This window comes from Callorhinus ursinus, unplaced genomic scaffold (assembly GCF_003265705.2).
Source record: "Callorhinus ursinus isolate GAN/ISIS: 27379988/994484 unplaced genomic scaffold, GSC_fseal_2.0 scaffold12, whole genome shotgun sequence".
Lineage (NCBI taxonomy): Eukaryota > Metazoa > Chordata > Mammalia > Carnivora > Otariidae > Callorhinus > Callorhinus ursinus.
Window position 1 is genome coordinate 47049124 of NW_027397074.1, and position 12928 is coordinate 47062051.

At 41.4% G+C, this 12928-nt stretch overlaps 1 protein-coding gene across 9 annotated transcripts in view; it reads right to left on the bottom strand.

Annotated features, from left to right (window-relative positions):
* The window catches only part of PDE1C (phosphodiesterase 1C), a 648442-nt gene that overhangs the window by 308650 nt on the left and 326864 nt on the right, over positions 1–12928 (bottom strand). The window contains exon 3 of one of the 9 annotated variants that reach the window (XM_025873105.2): positions 3337–3363. The exons of the other annotated variants lie outside the window; for them this stretch is intronic. Within the exon in view, the coding sequence (XP_025728890.1) occupies positions 3337–3363 (27 nt within the window). The remainder of the gene's footprint in view (positions 1–3336; positions 3364–12928) is intronic. 9 annotated transcript variants of the gene reach the window in all.

Genomic DNA, 12928 nt, shown 5'->3' on the forward strand with positions numbered 1-12928 from the left:
TCACTATCTGATGTGGCTTAAAACCTCAACCCCTGACCATTCTGACCTGAGTATTTCCACAGCCCAGACATGAAAACTGGACACGTGTATGCAGAGGTCCCTGACATTTGTGGATAAGTCATTATTTGTACCTCTGCCTCTGATTATGCTGACCAATCACAGCATTTCCAGGCACACTAAAATAGAGGTGTGAGTGTGCGTATGTGTGTGGGTGTGTTGGAAACACTTCTAACATAGATTCAGCTTATAACACCATCTCTGATATCCATTCCTTTCTTTAGTGGCAGCCCAGAAGTATTAGAGTATTTCTAGGTATTTGTGACTATTTTGTACATGATCTGGTATTCTTTCTCAAAGATATAAACTTCTCAGAGCCAGACCTGATAACTTGAAGCTACAGCTATATTAAAAAAAAAAAAAACAACCCGATGAGAATTTTAGGGGGAAGCAGTTCTCCTGGGTAATCCTCTTTAACTGTCAAAGTACCATGTCACCACTTCGACAAATCTCTTGGAATGACTGGCCTTCATGGACAAGACTCAGTCACAAGGCAAAAGGATGGCTCCCTTTAATTGTGCTGATTTAAAGCCTAATCCAATAAGGGCTTCTGTGCAGGGAAAAGCTTATCTTCTACTTACTGGTGCCCTTGCTAACCCAGTAAAGAGTTTTTAACATCATTCTTTTGGTTGAAATTCTGGTCTTGGAAGAAATGAGTACATTTCCCTTAATATAAACAGTGAGATTCAGAAGAAACACTATGATAACATACTCTTGGGCTACTGAGATCTGCCTAGTACTTGATAAAATATTTAAAGAAAGATACCTGCCTCAGCTGAGCTGTAGTAGCATGAGGATGACTTTGAAAGCCAGAGGACTTTTTTTTTCTTTAACATGGCTTTGAAAGGTGAGTAAATACGTAAGTGAAATGAAATGAAGCCTAGCACAAGAAGTTTAAACAAAGGTAGATTATTTTTGTGTCCTGGGCTTTCTTCCTCCTAATGCCCAAAGCAAACCTTTGAGATCTAAAGCTTTTTAATATAACATTTAGTTTTCCTACACGATGCCACCAGCTTTATCTAATTATTAACTGAAGCCAAATAACTACACTTAGCATTCCAAACAACCCATTGAGGCCACACTAGTATGTTTACCCCTAACATGAAAAAGGAATCACAGCTCCCCCCTAGTCCAAATTAATCACCAAATAGGCAAGCATATATTCAAACAGACCAGCAACTGACAGAGATATCAAGACATATTTAAAAGTGTCTACCATTCATCAAATGAGGTATCCACTTAATTCAAATTTATAGATCCCTGGAAAAGTTCTCAAGCAAGATCATTCTGAAAAAGGCTATAGGTTTGGTAAATGAAGAAGGTCCCAACTTCTTTAACACCCTTCCAGCAAGAGCTATAATCTATGTTCCCTTCTCTTGAATCTGAGTGGGTTCTGTAATACCTTCACCAATAAAACACAGCAGAAGTGACACTGCCCCAGTTTCTGCGCCCAGGCTTAATGAAGAGACCAGCATCTTCCACTTCTTGTGTGTTGGAACGCATGGCCTAGGAAAACAACGAAGAGTGCAACTACTCTGAGACCACCATGCAGGAAGAAGCCCAAGCTCCATGCTGGAGGATGAAAGCCATGTGCAAAGAGAGAAAGGAACAAAGCGCACCAAGTCTCCCCACGTGTGAGTGAAGAGGCAATCTTGGAAGTGGACCCTCCATCTCCAGTAGCCACAGCCCACTCCAGCTGTGTCAGGTTCAAACCACTCAGCCAAGTTCTTCCTGAATTCCTGAACCATAACGCTGTGAGCAGAATAAAATGGGTGTTTCAAGCCGGAAGTTTAGGGATGGTTTGTGATCAATGGGAGATTAGTAGACATGGATCTATTTTATATGAAAGTATGTATGTAATTAAAAATAGAAGGGCTCAAACCAACCCTCTATTAATTTGCACTTTACATGACTTCAGTGAAGCTGGTGCAAGACAGTCTATTTTTTTTATTACATCGACATAATAAAAATGCGACAGCATTCATGTAAGATATGCAAAAATATGCTTTCAAAAATAATTGACATAGTCATTTGAAACTTGACAGGTTTGAGCCGCTCTCTTGTAAAACTCCCTCTAACCTATCTATCTCCTTTTAGATAAAATTGAAGCAACTTTGAAATATTTCATACCCCAGGTTAACTACATGTAAAAATGATAAATTACCTTTTACTACTGAAGACTATTATGCCCTCTAATCTGAGTGATTAATTTACATCCTGTTCAGTGGTTCACATGCAATTACTACCATGAACCCGATGAACCTGAACAAGACAGAATTATTTAGCCATCTGTATAAACTCACTATATTTAGAAAAGTATAGCAATCACTAGGAAGCCCTAAGGCTTGATTCATCTTCTCTCAATGATGCGTGCAACTCTACACGGCGTATCAAACTGTAACAGCGCTACTGCGGATTATTGGCTTTATTTGGAAGCCACAGGACAGGGCTGGACTCTCTGCCATGAGATCATGCTCATTCGAAAAGGGAGGATTAAAGTGGTCATCTGCCTGAAAGTACCATTGCTGAAACCAACTGGCAGATGTTAATTGCATTGGTGATTTTTTTTCTCTGAATATAATCTGTTTAATGTCATAATACCAAAATCAAATACAATCAATGAAAAGCAGACATTAGCCTTTTAGACTCAACTGTGGACTTCTAATGCTTGGCAAACAAAAGACCTGAGCAACTCTTTTTCTTTGGAATGTGCTTTCCAAACTCTTCTCAATGAAATGAAGTAATGGAGGATGATAAAAGATGTTTTTCTACTTTAAATTACCTTTTCCATGGCTAAATAAAAAAAAGAAAGACCATTAATGCCCTTAAAGGAATTTATACCTATGTTTTGAGCTCAACAGCATTTTGTCAGAGAATCAGGCAAATAGGAATTGCAGGCAAAAGAGAATTCAAACACTAAAAGTGTATTTGAAGATGCTTTTGTGCTCCCATCCATAAACCTCCAGCACCCTCCAGCCCAGGCTCTCTCTGATCGAGGCTTTAGTAAAATCACTAGGCAGATCTATAGTTAACAGGCCTTTTCATCCACCAGATCCACTCTCATGGGAAAGTATACACTCGCGGTGCCACACTAAATGTCTGCAATCAATTTTTAATTACAGTAGCAGTAGTGATCCAAAGATGAAGCGGGCACCTTGCAGAGAAGGAACCAAGAGACTGTTCATTCCACTGAACGTCCAGCATGAGCCAGGCTTGCGAAGAGTTGTGCCACAAATGACTCAACCAACCAGCTCCCCTTTCTCAGAAAGACACTCTTACCTCTGGGATGTTTTCTTATATTTCCTCCTGTAGGAAAAGAAGCATAAACACACATCAGAAAAAAATTTGTGGCAGGCAGTGAGTTAGAAAAGATAACTTCAGCAGAGACAGGCATGCAGGGGAGAACTTTGTGGTAGGTTCTTTCTGTGAGGCTTATGGGTTTCAGAGCCCAGCTAAAAGTTTTGGATTATTGCGTTGTACTGTGGTCAGATGCATATAACCAGTCTTAACACTTACAAATAGCATCCCAAGAGCTCACTGGCTCTGCCCTCCTATGTTCATTCTTCCCCTTTGAGGGCACTATAGTATCTGGGTTGAGGTCAGGCTTTAAAGACCACAAGACCCAGGTGCAAATTCCAGCCCTTCCATTTATTAGGTTCATGGGGTTGGTGAGGAATAACTGGGCAGGGTCCTGTAAAGCATTTCTTTTGTCTGGCACATATTAAATGGCCAATAACTATTAGCTATTTGTATTGTCACTGTTATTACTATTACCTCCACCATGATAGCACTGAAGTGCCTCTAAGGATGTGCCTTCTACAGTGAAAATGAGTAATCATGTAGCTAAGCCCTAAGATCAGACACAAGCTCTTCAGAGAAGGAAGAAGGGAGGAAAGGGACAATGAGAAAGTCTAGAAGAAAAAGTAGTGCGAGCAGCAGTAGAAGCTTGCTAATGGCTCAGCTGTGGGCTAGTCTCCTAGAAGAAAATACCCCAGGAGCAGAAGTGGCTGGAGTTCTAGTCCACTTCTGCTATTTAGCCTTGGGCAAATCTACTGGGCAAAGGGCTTCCTAATCTATCAAATGGAGATAACATCTGCCCTGGCTATCTCACTCAGGTCATAGTGGCATTCAAGGGGAAAGTGGCCATCAAGTTTATTATCCCAGTATCTTAATGGTTTTTATGTGTGTGTCAATTTTTGCAGACTCGGAAGTCTCTCAAAAGAGTCTGAACAGCCTCTTTACTGGAGGGGATTCAAGGAAAGAAAGTGCTGGGAGAGGAAAAGGCATCCTTCAGGAAGTGCAATGCTTCCCAGTTGTCCTTAGTTCCACACCTGCATTCCCATTACAGTCACGGCACCTAGGAAGCCAAGCCACTAATTTGCTCATAGAACTATATGTCACACATTTTTTAAAAAGGGCACAGATTTTCAAATTCAGAATCACTATGATCTGTTACATCTCTCTTCAAATGAACATATGCATGGTGGTGGTGGGTGTTAAGTGAAGAAAGCAGCATGCAACGTAAAGCCTACAGGGTGATCTTGCCTAATGTACCAAATATTTATCTGAAAGGAAACACCAAAATGATAACCATGACCCCCGGGGGGGGGTGGATTAATGGATCACTGCTTTTATATTTACTATTTTTACTATTATTTTACACGTATATGTAATCACACATATAGATATATACATATGACTGTATGAATATATAAAGATATTCATATGTTTGGATTATACCATATATAAAGAGAAGAAGGTCAACTAACAGAGTGGGTTAAGGCTTGGGCTTTAGAACAAACTATCTGTGTTCCAGTCTTGGCTCTGGGACTTAGCTCTATAGTATGAGACCAGTTACTCAACCCCTCTGAGCCTCGGTTTCTTCGTCCATAAAGTGGGAATAATCAGAGAACCTCTCTCAAGACCTTATGGTAAGAAATAAATGAGATAACCCACACGAATGTCAGTTCCACAAAGGCAGATTCTCAGTGTGGTTCCCCACGGTAACCTAGTGCCTAAGACAGTGCCTCGTGCCCCCTCTAAAAGCTGTGCCTGGACCGCATCAGCAGGAACAGATCACTCTTCAGGCAGTAGCCAGGGGCAGAGGTTTCATCTACAGGCACAGAGCACAGTGAGTTATGGATGTGGCCTGTGCCCTTGGCCCTTGTTAGGGCTGCTGTCTACTAAACTGGGCTAAGGAGTCTCTTAAGGCAAGATCAAAAAATAACCCATTAGGAGTGTACAAAGACCAAAGAGAAGGGGGCAAACAGGCCAGATGGATGCCCCTGGCTTTGAACCAGAAGCCCAACTAATTCTATCAGCAGAGGGTACCTTCAAAGGCCAGAAGAAGACAACCTTTGTCGCTGGCTTCCACAGACTTCCCCAGCATTTGCCAAGAACCATACAAAGCCACTGCTGGGAGCACTGAGATAATCAAAGATGGACAAAAATAAGAAGAGCTTCCATTTTCAGCACCTACTAACAAGCATTTCACATATATCGGTAATCCTCACAATAACACTATTAAAATTCACTCTCTGAAAGAACCTGAATTCTAAAAATGGAGGTTAAAATATGTACCTAAAAAGTGTTATTGTATAATAACAACCAATATAAGGGGGGTGGCTCAGAAAGTTTTGTGAAAGAGGTAGTCCTGAGTGATGGCTGGGATTTCAGAAAGAGAAATACATACGTATAGGGCAAGCAGGTAAGAAGGGCATGTCTAATGGCCTCAAACCAGCCCAGCCCAGCCACGTTTGTAAGGAGATAGCAGGCAATAAGGCTAAAAAGTACTGAGAACAAAGTTAAGAAAAGTAATATCATTTATACTTTAAGAAAAAATGATAGCTGGGAGAAAGGGTCACCTCTTGCATTACCTTGTCTCATTGCCGATTATATGGAAAGACAATAGGGCTCTGGGATGTGACAGACCTGGTTCAAAACCCAACTGCCCCCCACCACGCCCAGCTGTGAGACCTCAGGCATGCTCTACGCTAAATCAAGCTTTAGTACCCGCATCTGTAAAATAGAAGGAATGATATCAGAGGACATAGTGTTTTGAATTTGCCAGGTACATGCATGTGATATAGGCATTCTGAAAATGCAGGCATTCTAAAATCTAAAATTTTACCTTTACCCCTTATTTTGAACTTCTTGAGGCCAGTGGTCCTGTCATATGGATCTGTGTATCTACTCTAAGGGCTTGCACATTAAATGGTACATGGGTGGCACACACTATGTCTGTCAGCAAAACAAATGAATCATCTGCAGCCACCACTCACACCTATCAAAATACTGGCTGTGCATCTGGTAGACCCAAAGAAAGAGAGACCAAAACTCTGATTTTCAGTACAATCCACCTTCTTGACACTCACTCCCTACCTTCCTAGATGCATCCTTGGCCTCATAGTCCTAAAGTTCTCTCTTCCCATCTTGTCCCATTTAGACACAGATAGCTTCAGGACCAAGACACACCCAATCCAAACAAGGTCATCTTATACCGGAGCTGAAAGGTCAGCACTTAAAATACAAGAAAAAATATATTTCTAATATACTTCTACGGAAATTACCCTACTCAAGATCCAACTCACAGATGATTTGGACTGGGCAAGATCAGTGAGGACTGAATGAGCCCTACTTATCCCTCAGCTCTCAGCTGAGACATCACTCCCTCCTGAAAACCTTCTACGGTCTCCCAAACTGGATAGTGGCCCTTTCGTATGTCCCATGGGGGCCAGAGCTCACCCACAAGAGTGCACTTGTCACTCTAGATAGTTCCAATCCATTACACTGATGGCAATGATGGCTTGTCCGTTACCTGCTGGTGTTTCTCTCTTTCTTAACACAGTGAGTGGCAAAGGCAGCTGATCAATATATTACTGGGGAATGAATGAGTGAATTTATCAAGAAGCTGATCAAAAAATGCTTGCTTTCTACTCATTTTCCTCCTGTTTAGCAATGATTTGCAATGAGCAGTGAGGACGCCTACCACAGCCATAGTTTTCTACACACAGGAGAAATGGCAATGGGAGGAGGCTGGAGGTCTCCAAGTTGTGGAGCATCTCCTCTGTTCCATGCCCGTTACATATATTATAAGTCACTTTGACACCTACGGACCCTAAGAGATCTACCTGACCTTACACTTGCTGGAAGTGAGGCTCAGAGAGGTCAAGTAACGTGCCGAAGGGTACAGAACCTGCAACTGGTTGAGAAAGAAAGCAAACTCTGAAGCCTTCAAAGAAAATCAAGAAAATAAGGCAAAGAAGTCACAGGATGCCAAGAGGGAACTTAGACACTAGACAAAAACAAACAAAACCAACAGCAATAAAATAAACTGGGTCCTTTCCTTCCAAACGCAGGAAATGAACTGGAAAAGAACCCAGTTTATTTCTGGCCTTTTGTTTTTAAGAACTTCGAAAGAATTTATTCCTGATTCATAACCTGAACGACAAAAGGAATGCTTTTAAAATGTTCTGTGTTGGTTTCTCAAACTTACCTCATATTTACAATTTTTTGAAACCTGTAACAACACATCACAAATCTCAAGATTCACAGAGCTGGGCTGAGCTGATGTAAAAAGTAGAGAATGACCAGGAGCTATTATGCTCTGGGATCTGGCATGGGAGATGGAGAGAGCAGGGCTTCACGCTCAGGCAGAAGGTGGGTCATCTCCACAAGGCCGGGCTAAGGAAACCGCATCCTTGAAGATCTAAAGCAGTGCTTTGCAAACTGCTTCCCAGAACAGGTTTGGCCCTTCTCACTCTTTGGAGAGGCATTACAGCAAAATGCTTAAGATCCCGTGCCTGAGCTCAAAGCCTCCTCCAACTTACTGTGTCCAATAAGCTATGTGACCTTAAGCAACTGATACCATGTTCCCAAACACCAGCCTCCTTATCTGTAAAAGCTGGGTAACAACAACACCCTCTTCACAAGGTGATGTGAGAATCAAGTGTAAGAACAATGAAAAGCCTTTAGCACAGTGCTGGGTACCCAGGAAGGGTTTGAGAGTCAGCTACTGTATTAATAACAGTACTGCATAAATAATAATGGTATTTTAATTCAATAGGTTTCCAAATTTTGTTTGAAAAAAAAAAAGCCTTTCCTTAATAAGAGAAGTAAAGAAAAAAAGCTGCAGATTGCTTTCTAAAGGTAAAGAAAAAAAATTAAATACTTGCAATTCTCCTTATCTTGGAACATTTGAACCACAGAGAAAGCAGGTGCTATTCTGAGTCCTGCTAAGAGAAGGAGGAGCTGAAACCCTGTCCAGCTTTCCCCCCAAGGCCTGCAGGTTATAAACCCTGCCACCCACTCTCTCTGTGGTCCCAGTTAACCTAGCAGAATTATACACTTCCCTCTAATGTTGAAGTAGGGCCATTGCTGAGAAGGCAGGAGGAAAAAAAAAGTAAAACTGGGTATTTAGGAACTGGACACATAATAATCCTTAGAAATATCTAAAGTTGTCTTTTGATAGACTCTTTTTATCAACAATTCCCTAAAAACTGAAGCCCAGTGAGCTGCTTACACAGAATCCCTAAGCACCCTCCAGAAGTTGTAACTCAGTGCAGAGACATAATGCACTATAACCAGCATTGACTAACTCATATCCACTTACCTCTTAGGCAAATTAAAACATTCCTGGTCTTCACCGAAAATCCGGGTCTGTTTAAGTCTGGAATGTTTCTATGGAACCATGGATTGCACCAGAACTATCAAATGGTGTGTGTCTGTGCGTGTCTGTTGTATGGGAAGTGAGGAGCTGGAAAATCTCCCCCAAAGGCTTCAGTCCATTTACATCCAGCTGATCACATTTGAAGAAGTGAATACTGAGACGGCAGCATCATCAAAGAGCAAAGAGCACTGACCAGCCCCCCATATTTAAAAAGGTTCCCCAAAGCTCTCCATAGCTGTGTCATCTAGCAGAGGTGCCTAGACCCTGAACTTCATTTTACCTCTCCTGGCTCCAGCCGGGGAGAGAAAGGATGAAACAAAGCAAGCGTAAAAGGGGTGATTCTGTCCACTATAAACCAGGACCTGCCTAGGAGCAGAGCACAGACAGCAAGGGAACAGCGCGAAACAGCAATGAGGTGGGAGCAAGGAAGCTTCTGAAGGGCTTCATTCGCTTTTTGATGGCTAGGAGTTCCCAACACACGTTCCCAATGTAAGTTTCACGTACTCCAAAGTCAAACAGATGACTTGGGAATCATTGGGAATCATTCCTGATAGCCTGGATAAGTGAGAGTTGATTAAGCATTGATGTTAAATTATGAAGAGGCTGGCTGGCAGTCTTTCACTTTCTAAAGTGAGTATCTTTGAGTAAGAGCTATATGGGTGCTACAATAATGAGGTTTATAAATAGGCTTAATATTCAAACAAGCTGGCTTAAAAAAAACAAAAAACAAAAAACTTGTGCTCAGTTTCAAAGTTGACAGCAAGATACCTGCCAGTTGGGCACAAGAAGGTTTGCTGGTATGGGAAGTTGAATATGCAATGACCGTACATGCACAGTAAGAACTCGAGCTCTGCCTTCGGTGTTCTCCCGCACTTCCAGGCAATGATGACTCATTCTGGTCCAGATCCCATCAGATCCTGTCTCCATCCTACCCTACCAAGGTCACTACCGCTCCGAGCACAGACAGCTTTGGAAATCTTGGTTCTTGGCCCTCGGTTCCCTCAAGGGAGTAGAGACTGGGGGACAGACTCAGAAAAACAAGCAAGACTCAGAGTTAACTGCGTGGAGCTAACTACATGTTCTCAGGAGTTCAGGTCACAATGCAGCTCCCTTGTGGGAAAGTGGACTAAGATAAAATGTCACAAATACCCATGAAATGAGCAAGGATCTGAATGATCATCTGATCCTCTGGTTTTGTTTTTCATTGGCATATGGGGTACAGACTGAACAGAACTGGATATCTGGAAACTTCTACTGAACATGCCTTAAATCATCTGTAGGAACTACTCTACATGTTGCTGAAAATGGAAGGTCCTTGTATGTATCTTCTCATTCCTACCAGTGATTTAATTTCCATGTTGCATACATGAAGACCTAGGTTTGCAGAGCTATGTACATATTGACTGCTTGATGGTGCTTTTCATTTTGAATAAGTAAATGCCAATAAGAAAACATATATAAATTGCAGTCTCCTGGCACCTTCTGGCAGAGTACTGGAGGGGGGAGAAGATATTAGAGAAAGTAAGAGATTCTCTTCCCTTACTCGCTCAGATATTTCATAACTGATGAGCTACAGAATGAAAATCCATGTCGGCAACGATTCTATTTTCCTGCTTGGCCAAAGATCCAAGGCAATACAAAAAAATAAAAAAAGTGAAATGACATAAACTCACTTTCACCTGGAATAACCCAATAATTAGGAAAGGGTTGTTTTTGTTTAAATCTTCTAGAAAATTTTTCTGCTAGTTTTTTTTTTTTAATTGAGGAAAATTGTCCCACAGACTCATACCTTTCCAGTTAGCCTTCTTAGAAAAGAAGTACATACAAAAATCATACTCAGGGTCAGCAACTCCCGAAGTACAAAATTGCAATATGCTTAACCCAAAGTGTTGAGATCAAATTCAAATGGAGAAGTGAGGTTTGGGGGTAAGGGTGGTGAACCTGAAGAATGAGAGAATGCTAATCTGAAACAGAGCTGTAAATAAGACGATCAATTTTTAACTCACTCCTGGAAGCAAATACGTTTCTACCTAGTGCTGGCTAGACACTGGAAAGAGGAGAAATCTTTGAGAAGGTTTAATCCAAACTAAACAACCCTACAGGAAGCCCCACCTGGAACAGCACACCGTGCCCCATGCTCCCACGTTCCCGAAGCCCTGTTTCTTCTTTGTTCTCCCTCCCAGCCCCCTTGTCTGCCTGCAGACAGCTGGCTAGACACAGAAATCCAAATCTCTTGTGCACGCCTGCTTCTCTCCCGGGCCTGGGTTAAAAATTCCAGCACTCAAATTACTGTCCAACAGGCCCCCAAGTGGGACCCCTCCCCAAAGAAAGCTGAAATCTTCCTCTGGAAAGCAAGGCTTTTTGAGCAGACCAAGCATTATTTCCGTCTTGCTTAAAGCGAGGCAATGAGTTAATCACTGGCACCAGCAACCAAATATGGAAAAAGGTTTTTCGAGAAAGAAAACAGAAAGTAAATGCCATGCTTGTAGAAGTCTAGGTAGTACTTTTTTGCATAAATTATTTATCCCTCTATTCACGTATTTACAACCACTTGCTGTGTTATAAGTACAGCAAAACTGTGTGGGTTTGGGTGTGGGTGGGACTGGAAGAGATTTTTGTGACCTCTTTCCTGGGAGCCTGGCTCCCATTTAGATAAACATCAATGAGAAAGGCTGAAAACAAAAATATTTCTTAACATCTGTGCAACACTGCCCAAGTGGGGATAAATCCAAAGGATTAAGACAAAATCTTACTCTTCATAGATATATCCCTGTAATTAGGGGAGAGGTAGGATTTTTTTAAATTGAATTATCCAGAGAGTGGCTCCAGCTCTCTACTTTGTTCTTCCCCATGTGTATTTAGCCAGAACAAAAACTGTATCTTCTGCCAAGTTTAACTTCAGTGACTGGTCTAATTTTTCTAGCCTTTCCCATCTACTCTAGTAGTATTCCTTCCCTCTCTGCTCTCTTAGACCCTTCCTCCCAGCTCTTATCAAAACCTCCTTCTGGTGGAAAGCAGGGGAATTTAAGTCAATACACCAGCTCCTGGGGAGCAGAGGTTTCCTTATTTCCTCTAAAAACTTCTCTCTCAGGGGCGCCTGGGTGGCTCAGTTGGTTAAGCGACTGCCTTCGGCTCAGGTCATGATCCTGGAGTCCCGGGATCGAGTCCCACATCGGGCTCCCTGCTCAGCAGGGAGTCTGCTTCTCCCTCTGACCCTCCCCCCTCTCGTGCTCTCTCTCTCTCTCATTCTCTCTCTCAAATAAATAAATAAATAAAATCTTAAAAAAAAAAAAAACCTTCTCTCTCAGTAACATCATCCACATAAGGCTCTTCTCTGGACACAGACTCTGTAAATTTCAACAATTTAAATGTGGCAAAAATGAGGGCAATATCCAAATAACAAGAAAAAAATACAGAAAAATAAAAGAATTAACCGGCAGATGCACTTACAGGGACCATTTTGAGCTCTACTTCCGATGTAAATCAGTTGAACATTCAAACCAAATTCTCCTTAAGGATAGTTATCTTTACTGAAACTATCCAAAGACTCCCAGAAATGGGTACTTTGAACAATTCCTTCATTTTTTTTAACGATGACTAATTTCAGTCCATAGTTTTATAGAAAGAATGACAATTCTAAACAATATTTATGGAGTTTCAATTTATGATAATTAATCCTTTGTTTCACAAATAAGCAACACAGGATTCTATTCTATGGTTCCTCATAGTTAGCAGACTGGATTTCCAAACAGCAACCACCTGAAATAGTATACTAAATAGAAAATACTTTGGGGGAGGTATTATAAGACTTGTCAGAGTTATCCTTAGACAAGAGTCAGAGAGGTAGAGGGAAAACGGGTCAGATATCAATCTGAATTTGAACTATTCCGAAAACACACATGGAAGTAGCTTTCAAAAACTAATCTTTCACTACTGGATTTACTCAGAGTGTCTCTAGAGTACAGGAAAAGTCTTCGTTATTTCAGCATTTTGGTTGTTTGGAATCTGGATAAACAGAACTTAATGTTCTTTGGATGTCCAATAGTCACCTTCAGCCAAAATATTCAATGCATTCTTATGTTGATTGTTTAAGTTTTCACTCTTCTGGTGGCCTTAAGGGAAAGGAAAGCTATGTTTCAGTAGAATCTTGAATATTGGGTCCTTGCAACAGACCTCTGGAAGAGAATGAAAGTGAAGGGAGGT